Genomic DNA, 12688 nt, shown 5'->3' on the forward strand with positions numbered 1-12688 from the left:
CTTGTACACTTTATTTTTTTATGGTATATGCATTGAATCAAATGAATGCTTTTCTATTTAAAATATATTATGATGACCCCACCTGAGGTTTGTTTGAGGGGGGTATAAAAAGATTAGAATGTCAATGGGTTCTTCATTTTAAGACCAGAAACGAAGAAGAAATGGAGCAATATTTAAAAAAGATATGGTACGATCCACGACACCCTGGGTCATTTGCCGGAGCTCAGAAGCTCTACGAAATAGTGAAGAAAGAGGGAAAATATAACATTGGCTTAAATCGAATCAAAGATTCTTACAAAATCAAGATGGCTTTTCGCTGCAGAAAAAAGTGAGACGGAGAGGATTTTAAAGAAGACGAGTGATAGTACAGGGAATAGATTATCAGTGGGAAGCGGTTTTGGCCGATGTACAAAACCTCTCAGAGAGCAATAACGGAATAAAGTATCTTTTGGTCATTGTCGACGTATTTTCTCGATTTTTGTGGGTGAGACCCCTGAGAGACAAGAAAGCTCAGTCAATCATAGATGCGTTTAAAGACGTACTAAATGGTCCTCGTCAACCCAAAGCCATTCGAACTGATAAAGGTTCGGATTTTATAATCAGTTTTTAAAAAGGACATTTTAAAGAAAAGGGCATCAACATTTTTTATGCGCTGAACGAGACCAAGGCCAATTTTGCAGAAAGATACATTCAAACTCTAAAGAAGAGATTGTATCGTTATTTTACACATACTAAAAAACACAAGTATACGGACATTTTACAAGACGTGGTGATGTCTATCAACGAAACACCCAAGCGCTCGCTGAACGGAAGAGCCCCAGCGTCGGTCAATGCAGAGAACGAATCCGAGGTGAGACTGGACGCCTATCTAGTAAGACAAAAATCTCAGAAAAAGGCGCCAATGAATAAAAAGAAAATGTCCTCAAAAAGAAAACGTGTGGAGTATACCTTCAAGATAGGTGATCAGGTGCGCATATCACACCTGAGACGACAGTTTCAACGCGACTATGATCAGACGTTTACAGAGGAAATTTTTGTAGTCAGTCGTCGTTTCGTCTCACAAGGTATTCCAATCTACAAACTGAAGGACATGACGGACTAACCCATTCAGGGGAGTTTTTATGCCAGCGAACTTCAAAAGGTATCTAAAGACGAACAGACTCAATGGCGGATCGAGAAAATCGTCCGAAAACGGAAAGTACGCGGAAATTCGGAAGTCCTGGTTCGATAGTGAGGCTGGCCTAAAAAATTCGACAGTTGGATTCCGGAGAATGACGTAAAAAACATATGAATAAACGAGTGATATTTCATTTACCAGATAGATGTCACTGCGAATGGTTCTGAAATCTTCGGACAGTGCGTCTACGCACTCCGATACCAAACCTTGGGATTTTAGAGTGCATCTACCAAGATCCTTACCTCTCACGGGGGAATGGTCTGTAGAGTTGACAGAATTTTGTAACGACAAAATTGGAAGAGCGACCAAGGAAATATTTGTCTATTGTTCGATTTGTGACGACACTATCATAGGTGAACGGCAAGGCCCTCTTCTGAGAAGAATTTATTTAATGACATTCTCTAAAAATCAGATTTTTCTTCGTCCCTACCGCATTCCTTTGCGCACCAACGACCTCACCGACCTACACATCTATATAAAGGACCAAAACGCCGGAGATGCGTCATTTTTAGCTGGAGAAACGACTGTTACACTCGTGTTCCGACAGATGTGAGAATCATGTCTGGGCCAACTTATATCTCGAACCCGACTCTATGGGGTCAGTTTCAACACACCGACGATGGAGAAAACTTTATTCCAATGATTCGACGCAAGGTACAGAGAGGAGGTGGAATACTTAACAGAAGAAGAGTATACATGATTCCAGTTCGTCCTACCTCGATCCCAAAACCGGACATTCAACAAGTGTCACAAGTGGCGGCCGAGCAAGAGAGAGCGGTATCCGAATTGAAAGAATCCATGCGTAACGACGAGCCGCACATGCCGTTGAAAAAGAGTATTAAAAGCAGAAAAAAACGAGCCCCTGCCAGACGTTCGTCAAACACTAAGGGAAAGGGACGCTCAAAGAAAAAAAGGAAGCCAAAGCGACAGAAGGTTGATTCATTAAGAAAGAAGATAAAGAAAAAGAAGAGTCTGAAATCAAAGAAGAGAACTGCTGGCAACAAAAAGACCACTCTCAAAGGAAAACCTATTTTTTAAAGAGAAAAAAAAACAACAAAAACAAAACATGTCTTACTTGAGTGAACGAAACACGACGATGGCAGAACCCTCCGAACTGGCTCTCTTTACCGACCCACCTAATCAAGTAGCAGTGCATAAAATCTATTTTCAGGAAACTAGACCCATTTTGTCATTCGACTCGGATACTGCGTCTCTGGAATTTTCCATTCCGGGAAACGGCGGTGAATATTTAGATCTCAGAAAAAGTCGACTGTACATTAAGGCCAAAATCACCCAGTCTGACGGGACGGTCCTGGGAGATGCAGAAAAAACGGGGATCGTTAATTTACCTCTTCAAGCGCTGTTTTCTCAGATTGATGTCTACGTGAACGGAAAATGCGTCTCGCAAAATGCCAACAATTATCCGTGGAAAGCATATTTCAAAGTACTTCTGTCCTCAGGAATAAAGGCATTTTCCTCTCAAATGCAGACCCAGCTGTACTGGCCTGACGGAGAAGGCATTGGAGACCCGGACGCCGCAGCCGGAGCTAACATGTCCCTGAGAAAGAGATATGTGTTTACACAGAAATCGAGAACATTCGATCTAGAGGGACCTCTCTACGTGGATTGTTTTTATCTCGACAAGTATCTCATTGACGGAGTAGACATTCAACTCAGACTGTTTCGTTCCAAGAACGAATTGGTGATCATGAGTAAGGAAGCATCACCCAGCTACAAAGTCACTATTCTAGACGCCGTGTTTAAGGCCTGTAAAGTCAAAGTCGACAGCGCCATTCTGGTGAATCACACCAATGCCATTCTCAAGTCACCGGCGAGGTATAATTACCTCAAATCAGACGTCAAGATGACCGCCATTTCCGACAAAACTAGCGAGTTTTACTGGGACGACGTCTGGAACGGGAAAAGACCCTCGAAAGTATACGTGACTTTCGTCAAACAGTCAGCCGTGAACGGAAGTACCTAGACAACCCTTTCAACTTTGAACATTTTGACCTCTCCGAGATTGTCTTGTACGTCAACGGAGAACCGACGCCCGTTCGCCCCATTAAGTTAGACTATGGAGACAATAAGAATTTTGTCACGCCTCTCTGCAATCTGTATCAGTCTTCTGAAAAGTGGCTTAAAGACGAGAGCCTCGTCATCGATCGAGAGAAGTCTTCAGTCGGATATGCCATCTATGCCTTTGATCTCGTCCCCACTGATCTCGGAGACGGGTATATAAACCTGGTACATCAAGGAAACGTCGGTGTTTACGCTCGTTTTTCTAAACCCACAACAGCGACCATCAGCGCAATTGCATACTGTGAATCTCCCGCTCTTCTTCTCGTCGACAACACAAGAGAAGTGAGGCAATTGTAAAGAGATGGGAAAAAAAATGAACACTAACAAAATGCTACACATCGTCGATTTGCTAACGGACCTTTTTTTTCCGAGGAATCTTTGCCTTCAACTCTCTACCATTTCGCGTCACTCGATTTCCCTCTGCTGTCGTGTGCAACACAGACCCCTTGGAAGAAAAAAGTTCTCACTGGATTGCTTTTTGGTTCAGAAACGGAACGGAATGTGAACTTTACGACAGCCTCGGTAGATTGCCGGAATACTATGACATTCGTCTAAGAGACTTTATTGATAGAAATAGCTTTGTGTGTATGTATAATAATGTACAAGTACAACCAGATTCGACTTCTACTTGTGGTTTTCATGTTTTATACTACTTGTATCGCCGAGCACAAGGGTTTTCAATGCAAAACACTCTTGAACACTTAAATCGTATTGAATCAGACGACTTTGTACGCAAATTTGTTTTGTCGAAAATTTAAATCATTACCAAAAATAAAACAACAACAAAAGAAAACCAAAAAAAAAATCAACTATTCATTGTCCTTTAAATTATAATCTGATAAAAAAAAAAAACCCTTATGACTTGGACCCCGGAGACATGGACCCCGGAGACTTAGATCCCGGAGACCGAAGTTCCCGCGCGCGCGCACAGCCCCCCGGGCGACGAAGGGTTTGCCGTGGCTTATTACGGATTGTAACTTTTTAAGAAATGCACTTTGTCAAATGACTTGTATTGAACTGTATCACTTGAAAACATTTTTATTTTTAAATGAAAAAATTATCATTGTGTGAGTGAATGTATTTATATATTTGTTTTATGTTTTAGTTTTTGTTTTGAATTTTTTTGGCGTAAATTTTGTTTTGAATGACTTTTACTAAAAATGTTTATGTAGTTGAAATGAATGGACCAAATTAAAGTAACAAAAATAAGATGTGATTTTGTATATGCGTGTGAGTGTGTGTTGCTTGTAGAAATGATAGTAAAATTAAAAATGAAAATCTTGTAAAAAAAAAAGATCTATGTGTGAGTCATGTTTTTACACTAAAATCAAATCAACACGCTATACAGGTAGTTTTTTTTTTTCATTGTGAAAGTAAAAAAAATGATTTAAAAAAGTACAATATCATCTTTGAAGGATTCTTGTGCGCATGCGCATCTATCTTACGGAATTAAATTTTCTTAAAAGTCAGTCACAGATTCGCCATTTCTCATTTGTTCTCGAAACACGGAAAGATTCGGCAATGAAAATTAACTCCCACCTCGTTTGCCGTCATAGAGAACGGGACCCCCACAACACGGAGCCGGTCTTATTTACGCGGGAAGTAGAAAGAGAAAAGCGACCTCACCGCCTGGCATACTTGTACCCTAAAAGAGAAGGACAACGTGGCTGACATTTTAATTGTAAAAGAGGAGATATTCATTATAAACTGTAGAAAGAGAAAAGCGACCTCACCGCCTAGCATACGTGTACCCTAAAAGAGAAGGACAACGTGGCTGACATTTTAATTGTAAAAGAGGAGATATTCATTATAAACTGTAGACCTCATTAAACAAAAAAAAAACATTGTTAACATATATAGCTTTTATTTATTTTTTTAAAATGTAGTGTTTGAACAATGTACAATGGCTAATAAAACACAGTCTAAACACTCGATTTTTTTTTTATTAATAACCATAAGGAAGTGTCGTTAAATTTGGCTGCACGACTCTTTTGGTATACACAGACGCATATTTCTTAACTTCCTCTTGACTATAAAGTTCGCTATGAATTTTTTCTCGACTGATTTTGGCCGGATTGACGGTGTGATAGTTTCCCGCCGCGGAGTCCTCTCGATTGAACATGGCGTCTTTCATGCTGGTTAAATTAAGGATCGTCGAGTTGGTGTATTTGAGGGAAAAACCCTTGACTTTGCATACCTCATTCCCTTTATGGGATTTGTATGCATAATTTTTAGGGCCGTTGCATACAAACTCGGTGATCCAGTCGCCTTCTCTTAATTCATTGGTGAGTTCGCCTCGATAATCTCCGACTGGGGGTTCTATTTCCCCCTCTTTTTGAGTATAGATCACCGAATCTGTGTCCCAGTACAGAACGCGAGTCTTCAACATATCTAAAAGTTCGTACAACTTAAGACGGGCCCAGCAAGTGGTAAACGACGCCAAGAAAACGTTGCTATGACCGGGGTCGCACATGTCCTCCGATGTCCATTTAGTGGTCAGCATGAGATGGTGGTCGTCAATGATGTTAAAATCTTGGAATTTCTATGGTCGGATTGGCCATCTGTTCGAACAAAACGTGGGCTTGGCTGTCGTGCAGAATCTGCGTTTTGCATAGAATCATTCTCTGACCGAATTTACCCCAGAAACTATTCAATAATAGCTTTGCCAGGCTACGTAACCCCGGGTTGTGTTCGATATTGTCGGGGTCTAAACGAACGAATGCCCTCCCTTTGCTCGTACATTTCGATGTATCGAGCGAAGTCGTCCTCCGTCTTGACCCAGTCGGGTCGCCCGCTGGCCTCTTGTTTTATTTTTAAAAACATGTTAATGTAAGGCGCAAAAAGCCCGCCCGTCTTGGACGAGGGGTCGTACTGAGTCGAATCCTCCCAGTGGTAGACTTCGTAGATTTTGAGGATCTTGTACCCCTTTTCGATTGCCTTGAGAAGTTCGGATGTGCAGTGAGTACCCGTCAGTGCTCTGTCCGCGTCTGAGCATGCGCAAGGTTCTTTCTGTTGGCGCTCCACACAGGATCGACACAGCGGAAACGTTAACTTTCCCTGTGAGCGGTAGCCTAGCACTGGGTGAAAAAGACCTCGAGGTGGTAAAACTTTTACTTTTGCTAGTCCGAAATAGTTCGAGATGTCGTCAAACTCGCGCGTGATGATTTCGGGATGTCCGGTGGGATATCGCGCTGTCTTATTAACGAAGGGGTACAGCGAGGTAAAATCTACATATTTGATTTGTGTTCCTTGTGATGCTCTCTTGTACAAAACACAACCATTTGTACGACCACCCATGAGGCTGTCGCGGGGGTCTAGACGATCGGTCAAGTCCAGATTGGCGACAAAGGCTTTGGCGTCAGGGTCCTCTTCAAGCAATTTGTCATAATCGTGTTCCCAGATGACGACAAGTTTCATTCCCAGACTCTTTAACTTTTTTTCTTTCTCACGAGTCCGTACAAGCAACTCGGAAGCGGTATGCTGGGAGTTTGGCAGTAAAATACCATTCCCCTTTTTAAAGCAAACGGGGCAGCCGTGAAATTCATACGCGACTCCGGCGGGAAATTCGGGGGTCGGCGCCACGTAACCGTCTAGTCGATACCAAGTTTCCGGTACTCTGTACTCCCCCCTTCCGTTAAATGCGTGGGAAATAGTCAGGTGTTGGCCGCATGCGCATGCATCAACCATTCGAGCCATGCTATTGATTTTTTGCTAAAGGGGACGCGAGCCTGATACCCGTTTGCTGGCGGGCGAGCAATGGCAGACTTCACGAAAACTTCTTTGACAATTTCCGGGTTCATTTTTCTAAATTCGCTCCAGTCTATCCAATCATTTCGATAATAGACAGATGTTTTTCCGTTCAGCGTTTTAGCATCTACCGGGCTCTCGATGTCGTTTTCCTTAACGATAATTTGCCACTGCTCTTCGAGGAATTTCAGCTTGTAAACGTCCATGCAAAGAGAGGCGATGGTGCAAGAGTCAAATGCATCTACGGCGCGACCTCCGTCTCTGCCAGTCGCTTCGTGTAGAAGGTGTTTGAATTTAATACAGGCTCGGCGCAGTATATCAACGTCGCTTCGGCAGTATTTCACCATTTCGCTGTGAAAGTCAAACACTTCTCCGCTGTTGATTTTCCCCGATACCATTTGTAAAATTTTTCTCGGCCTTCTATTGACATGCCATCGGGTCCGTATGTCTCGGGGGGCGGATAGGGTCCGAAGTAATTTTCCCGGCACGTGAAGAAATGTGGAATATATCCTTTGACCAGAGATTCCAGTTGGAATGCCTCTGGTAATTTAGCCAGGGCCATGGGTAAACAAGAGGCCCATGGGCCACATCGCTCACCTGAGGAACAATAGGTATGATAAAATCAGCTTAATGGAGTCATAATACAAACTATCTGGACAATGTACAATAATACATGTAGATCCTGTATAAATAAAATCCATTTTCCCCTGGATATTCTTATGTTTATAATCATTAGTCCCCTTTCTGACAGGATGATTTTATAGTCATATCATATGTTGAGTATTGCAGTTCTCAAAAAGATCATTAACAATAGTTTATATATCGGATATAAACGTACATCAAACTCTGAACCTTCTCGTGAGGCCAAAGAATTGTCCTGGGGCCAAAGTCTTAATAATTATAAAGAATCATCTGGCTGATTAGTTTCTGAGAAGATTTTTAAAGATTTACCCTATATATTCCTTTGTTAAACTTTGACCCCCCATTGTGGCCCAACCCTACCCCTGAGGATCATGATTTTCACAACCTTGAATCTACACAACCTGAGGATGCTTTCACACAAGTTTCAGCTTTCCTGGCTGATTAGTTTTTGAGAAGATTTTTAAATATTTACTCTGTTTATTCCTATGTAAAACATCGACCTCCCATTGTGGCCCAAACCTATCCCCAGGGGTCATGATTTTCACAAATTTGAATCTACACTACTTGAGGATGCTTCCACACAAGTGCCAGCTTTCCTGGCTAATTAGTTTCTGAGAAGGAAGATTTTTAAAGATTTACTCTATATAATCATATGTTAAACTTCGATCCCTCATTGTGGCCCCAACCTACTCCCAGGGGTTATTATTTTCACAACTTTGAATTTACACTACCTGAGGATGCTTCAACACAAGTTTCAGCTTTGCCGGCTGATTAGTTTCTGAGAAGAAGATTTTTAAAGATTTACTCTATATATTCATATGTTAAACTTCGATCCCCCATTGTGGCCCCACCCTACCCCCGGGGGTCATGATTTTCACAACTTTGAATTTACACTACCTGAGGATGCATCCACACAAGTGTCAGCTTTCCTGGCTGATTTGTTTCTGAGAAGAAGATTTTTAAAGATTTACTGTATATATTCCTATGTAAAACTTCGATCCCCCATTGTGGCCCCACCCTACCCCAGGGGGTCATGATTTTCATAACTATGAATCTACACTACCTGAGGATGCATCCACACAAGTGTCAGCTTTCCTGGCTGATTAGTTTCTGAGAAGAAGATTTTTAAAGATATACTGTATATATTCCTATGTAAAACTTCGACCCCCCCCCCCCATTGTGGCCCCACCCTCAGGTGAGCTAAAAAGATTAAGTTTACAATACAATAAGTTGTTAAAGTTGGTTTCTGGAAGAACAGACTTTGAACATTTTCTTAATAAATATTGACAAATTTTTTACTTTTTTAATCTTTAGTTTTTAAGATCTGTGTACAAACATAGAATTGTGAGCAAATCTTTGTATCTTGCTTATAATTCGAAGCTTAACACTCAAATATGGTTAGTAAATAGAAATTGTAAACAATTAAACACAAGAAACATGCACTATAACAAATAAAGAACAATTTATTTTTTCGAAATGAATCATATATATATATATATATGTATATACCTACATATTTCCGTCAGCGATATCAAACTCTATTTAAACTGAATAAACTCGAGAAAATGTCGAGCATCTCAACAAAATCTATTGCATTAATCTACCATTACGCAAAAGAAAATGCCGAATTACCGATAGAAGGAATTGTATTTCAGTACCCCTACATAAGATTTTGCTTAATTTGCGCAGGTAAACAGTTAACTGTTTGATTTATCGAAGTATCTGTTTGAATTGATACGTAAAAATCACGAAATACCTGTAGACGATAGTTTCCAGGTTTAAAAGCGTAAATAATGAAAACGAAACGAAAATCCGAACAAGCTAACACCAACACACTTGTTTGATCCTTGTTGGAACAATTAGAAAATTAATTAATAAACAATAAAAACAGAGGGAAATGCACTTTAGTACGTTGTTAATGCATCAGATTTTATCATTTTCGCAGGTAAACATTTACCGAAGTCTATGTTCCAAATACAAGGCGATTGTTTCCCAAGTTAAAAAGCAAAATGAAACGAAAAAATGAAAACAAGCTAAAACCAACATCACAAGTGAAAATGACAACGCGTTGAAATATTTAACCTCAATTTACTTCACAATAATCGGCACCAAGGTTATTTCCATGTTTCAAAGATTATATTCGCACGTGAACTGTTGCACAACAAACTGCCAACTTCAAACAGAGAACCTCGTTTTCGAGATGCGGTAGACTGGCGATGCCTGTCATAAGACCAGTCTATCGCAATGAATTGCCAGTCTACGATATATGGAATAACGAGCCATTCTTTATAAGTATTTTCGCAATTATCTCAAATTTGGAACAGAAATCGCCTATAATTTTTGCAATTTATATTTTCCTTTCCCTAAGGATGATTTATGCTAAATTACCTTAAGATTAACTCGGTAGTTCTTGAGAAGAAGATTTTTAAAAATGCACCCCCCTTTTTCTACAGTTTCAAGGTTTTCTCCGCTTTGAATACAGATCGGACTTTTATTTCTGCAATTAATATTCGCCCTCCCATAAGGATGCTTTGTGCCAAATTTGGTTGAAATTGGATAAGCGGTTTTAGAGAAGAAGTTCAAGATGTAAAAAGTTTACAGACGGACAGACGGACGGACAGACGGACGACGGACAAAATGTGATCAGAATAGCTCACTTGAGCTTTCAGCTCAGGTGAGCTAAAAATTAACGGAATCTATGACTCTGATATGGAGAGCGCTTACGTTGAACACCTCTGTAGATAATAAACGAAGGGCGTACGGTCTGCGACAGAAGGTACTGAAGCAGGAACGGGCCGTCATATGACAGGTTGTGAAACACGACCGTATACCCTTTGTGGTTTTCGTGGAATATCCAGGAACCCAGATCATACAGCGTCTTGAACACACGCTCACGAAACCCACACTTTCCCGTACAGGGGGGGGGGGGGGGGGGTCTAATAAATCGTTTGGTCTTTTTATCTTTATTAGAACAACGTTCGCACAGATCTCCGCATTCCTTGCACGTGCTTTCGAGAATGACGCCCGCGTTTTCACACTTTGTACAGGCAGTCTGGCAGACGGCTAAGACAACAGAATGTCTTGATTTCCCGCAGTGAGACTCGAGACAGTGCTGACATCGGCGACAATCAGTACAGGTCTTTTTTTCTCGAAGACACTGTTCGCAATGGGCATTAGGGCGAGGGGCATATCCCCATTCACACTGGACTATTTCGTCCTTTTGCGAGGTCTCTATGTCCGCAAAGATGAAACGTCGATTTCCGTCTTCCGAACGGGGGTAACTTCTAGCATAACATAGATGTTCCGGATCAACGTACTGCCGACAGGATTTACACGTAAAGTGACCGCACTTGTGATCCTCAGGCTTCATCTCGTGATGTTCCTCGAACTTGTGACAGGTCGGACATTTGTACACACCCTTCGCATGGCACGCTACCGCTTTCGGTGCGGATCTTATGTCTTCTGTAACACTCTTCAGACCTGCAAGTCCTGTGACAATCTTGACAAATACACACCTCCTTTTTTTCACAGTTATCCGACAAACACACACTGCAGTGATTTTTACAACCGTGTTTATAGTTGTGCTCATAAGGGGTCAAACACGTTGTACAGAAATAGGAACCTGCAAAAAATCCACTTATTTTAACAATGGCGTGAAAGTGCCCCGATTTCTTGTCTACGTGGTATAAAAAGAGTTTTTTCCTTTCCTGATCGCAGTTCTGGCTGATGTAGGAAAACGCGTTTCCGATGGCAGAGCTTACGACATAAATGTTTGCGTTCAAATAATCTTCTAATGTCGGGATCAATGCATAAGTTAAGGGTTGATCATCTGAAATACCCAAGGACTGGCAGACGGCGCGAGTGAGAGAGGGTGCTTGATGGCGCCGATGTCGATGCGACAGGTGGAGTCGAAGGGAATGTCCTCGTTACTATTAAGAACATTTACAACACTCTCCATCATGGCCTCGGCGTCCATCTCTTCCATCAGACGGCAAGGAACGTAGATGGGTATGTCCAGTTTTTGATTGTGAATGGCCCCCTGTCACAGATTTTCGAGCGGTATTAACTAAAATTTATATTTACTGTAAGACAAAGATTAAGACAATATTTTTACATTGTTTTTACATATTTAATATAGTTTGAATCAATACATATAGAAAGTAATTGTCCTAGTATGGGAACTGGTAAGGTCCTCCACTGTTGTCTATTGCCACTTGGTCTTGACAAGAATGGACTGGTGAGGTCCTCCAATAGACAATGTTCTCTACTGGCCACTTGGTCTACACAAGACGTCACCAATACTCGGCCACCATCGATGAAAGTGGTTTACACAAAAGATGGAACAAGGGACCTGCGCCAACATAGTACACAAACACATTAAGTACATGACAAAAGCAACTGTGGCTTTTACACCAATACGCACCATACTTTACTTACAGGCTATACGGTCATGAATGACACACTTAGCATAGACGCTTATTACACACAAAATACTGATATTCAGTCTTAAAGAAGACTTACTATAAAGCATGTTAGCTTTTATACTCACAAAATACTAACTGAATTACTTAAATGCAGTGTTGCATAATACTACTCATGACTACAAAAGGAGTATGACCATAATAGTCCGCCATACTTATAATAGATTCAAACACGTGTATCTAAACATAGACATTTAAATTCAAACGTAACAAATAAGCATGAAAACGAATGGAATACCATGACTGGGTGTTTTAGAACAGTAATGAACGAAATGACGATAAAATTGACAATTAATAAACCTCACCTCAGAAAAAGCCAGTACCAGGTTCACCCCAGAGTAAGCACACAGCTATTTATATTAACAAAATGCATAGTGACTGGATGGTATGAACGAGAGAAGTATAAGTGCGTCCTTCCCTCTGGACTGCCGCGTTCAAACTGATACTGCACGGACTGGCGGGTTTAAGGCCCGGTGAACTGAGGTTCAATATGGGTATTTACAAATACGTAAGACTAAAATACTAAGGGGCTCACCACGGGATATGTGGTTAAGTTAAA

At 41.1% G+C, this 12688-nt stretch overlaps 2 protein-coding genes across 2 annotated transcripts; one reads left to right on the forward strand and one right to left on the reverse strand.

The window, feature by feature from the left end:
• Positions 1–2273: 2273 nt before the first annotated feature.
• Positions 2274–3161, forward strand: LOC128174651 (uncharacterized protein F54H12.2-like). Its single transcript, XM_052840151.1, has one exon. It carries the CDS (start codon positions 2274–2276, stop codon positions 3159–3161), a length of 888 nt encoding a protein of 295 aa, XP_052696111.1.
• Positions 3162–5929: 2768 nt separating this feature from the next.
• On the reverse strand, positions 5930–6955 carry LOC128174652 (uncharacterized). Its single transcript, XM_052840152.1, has one exon. The coding sequence runs from the start codon at positions 6953–6955 to the stop codon at positions 5930–5932; it is 1026 nt and encodes a 341-aa protein (XP_052696112.1).
• Positions 6956–12688: the final 5733 nt, after the last annotated feature.

The sequence above is a fragment of the Crassostrea angulata genome, chromosome 2, assembly GCF_025612915.1.
Source record: "Crassostrea angulata isolate pt1a10 chromosome 2, ASM2561291v2, whole genome shotgun sequence".
In the NCBI taxonomy this organism is placed as follows: Eukaryota; Metazoa; Mollusca; class Bivalvia; order Ostreida; family Ostreidae; genus Magallana; species Magallana angulata.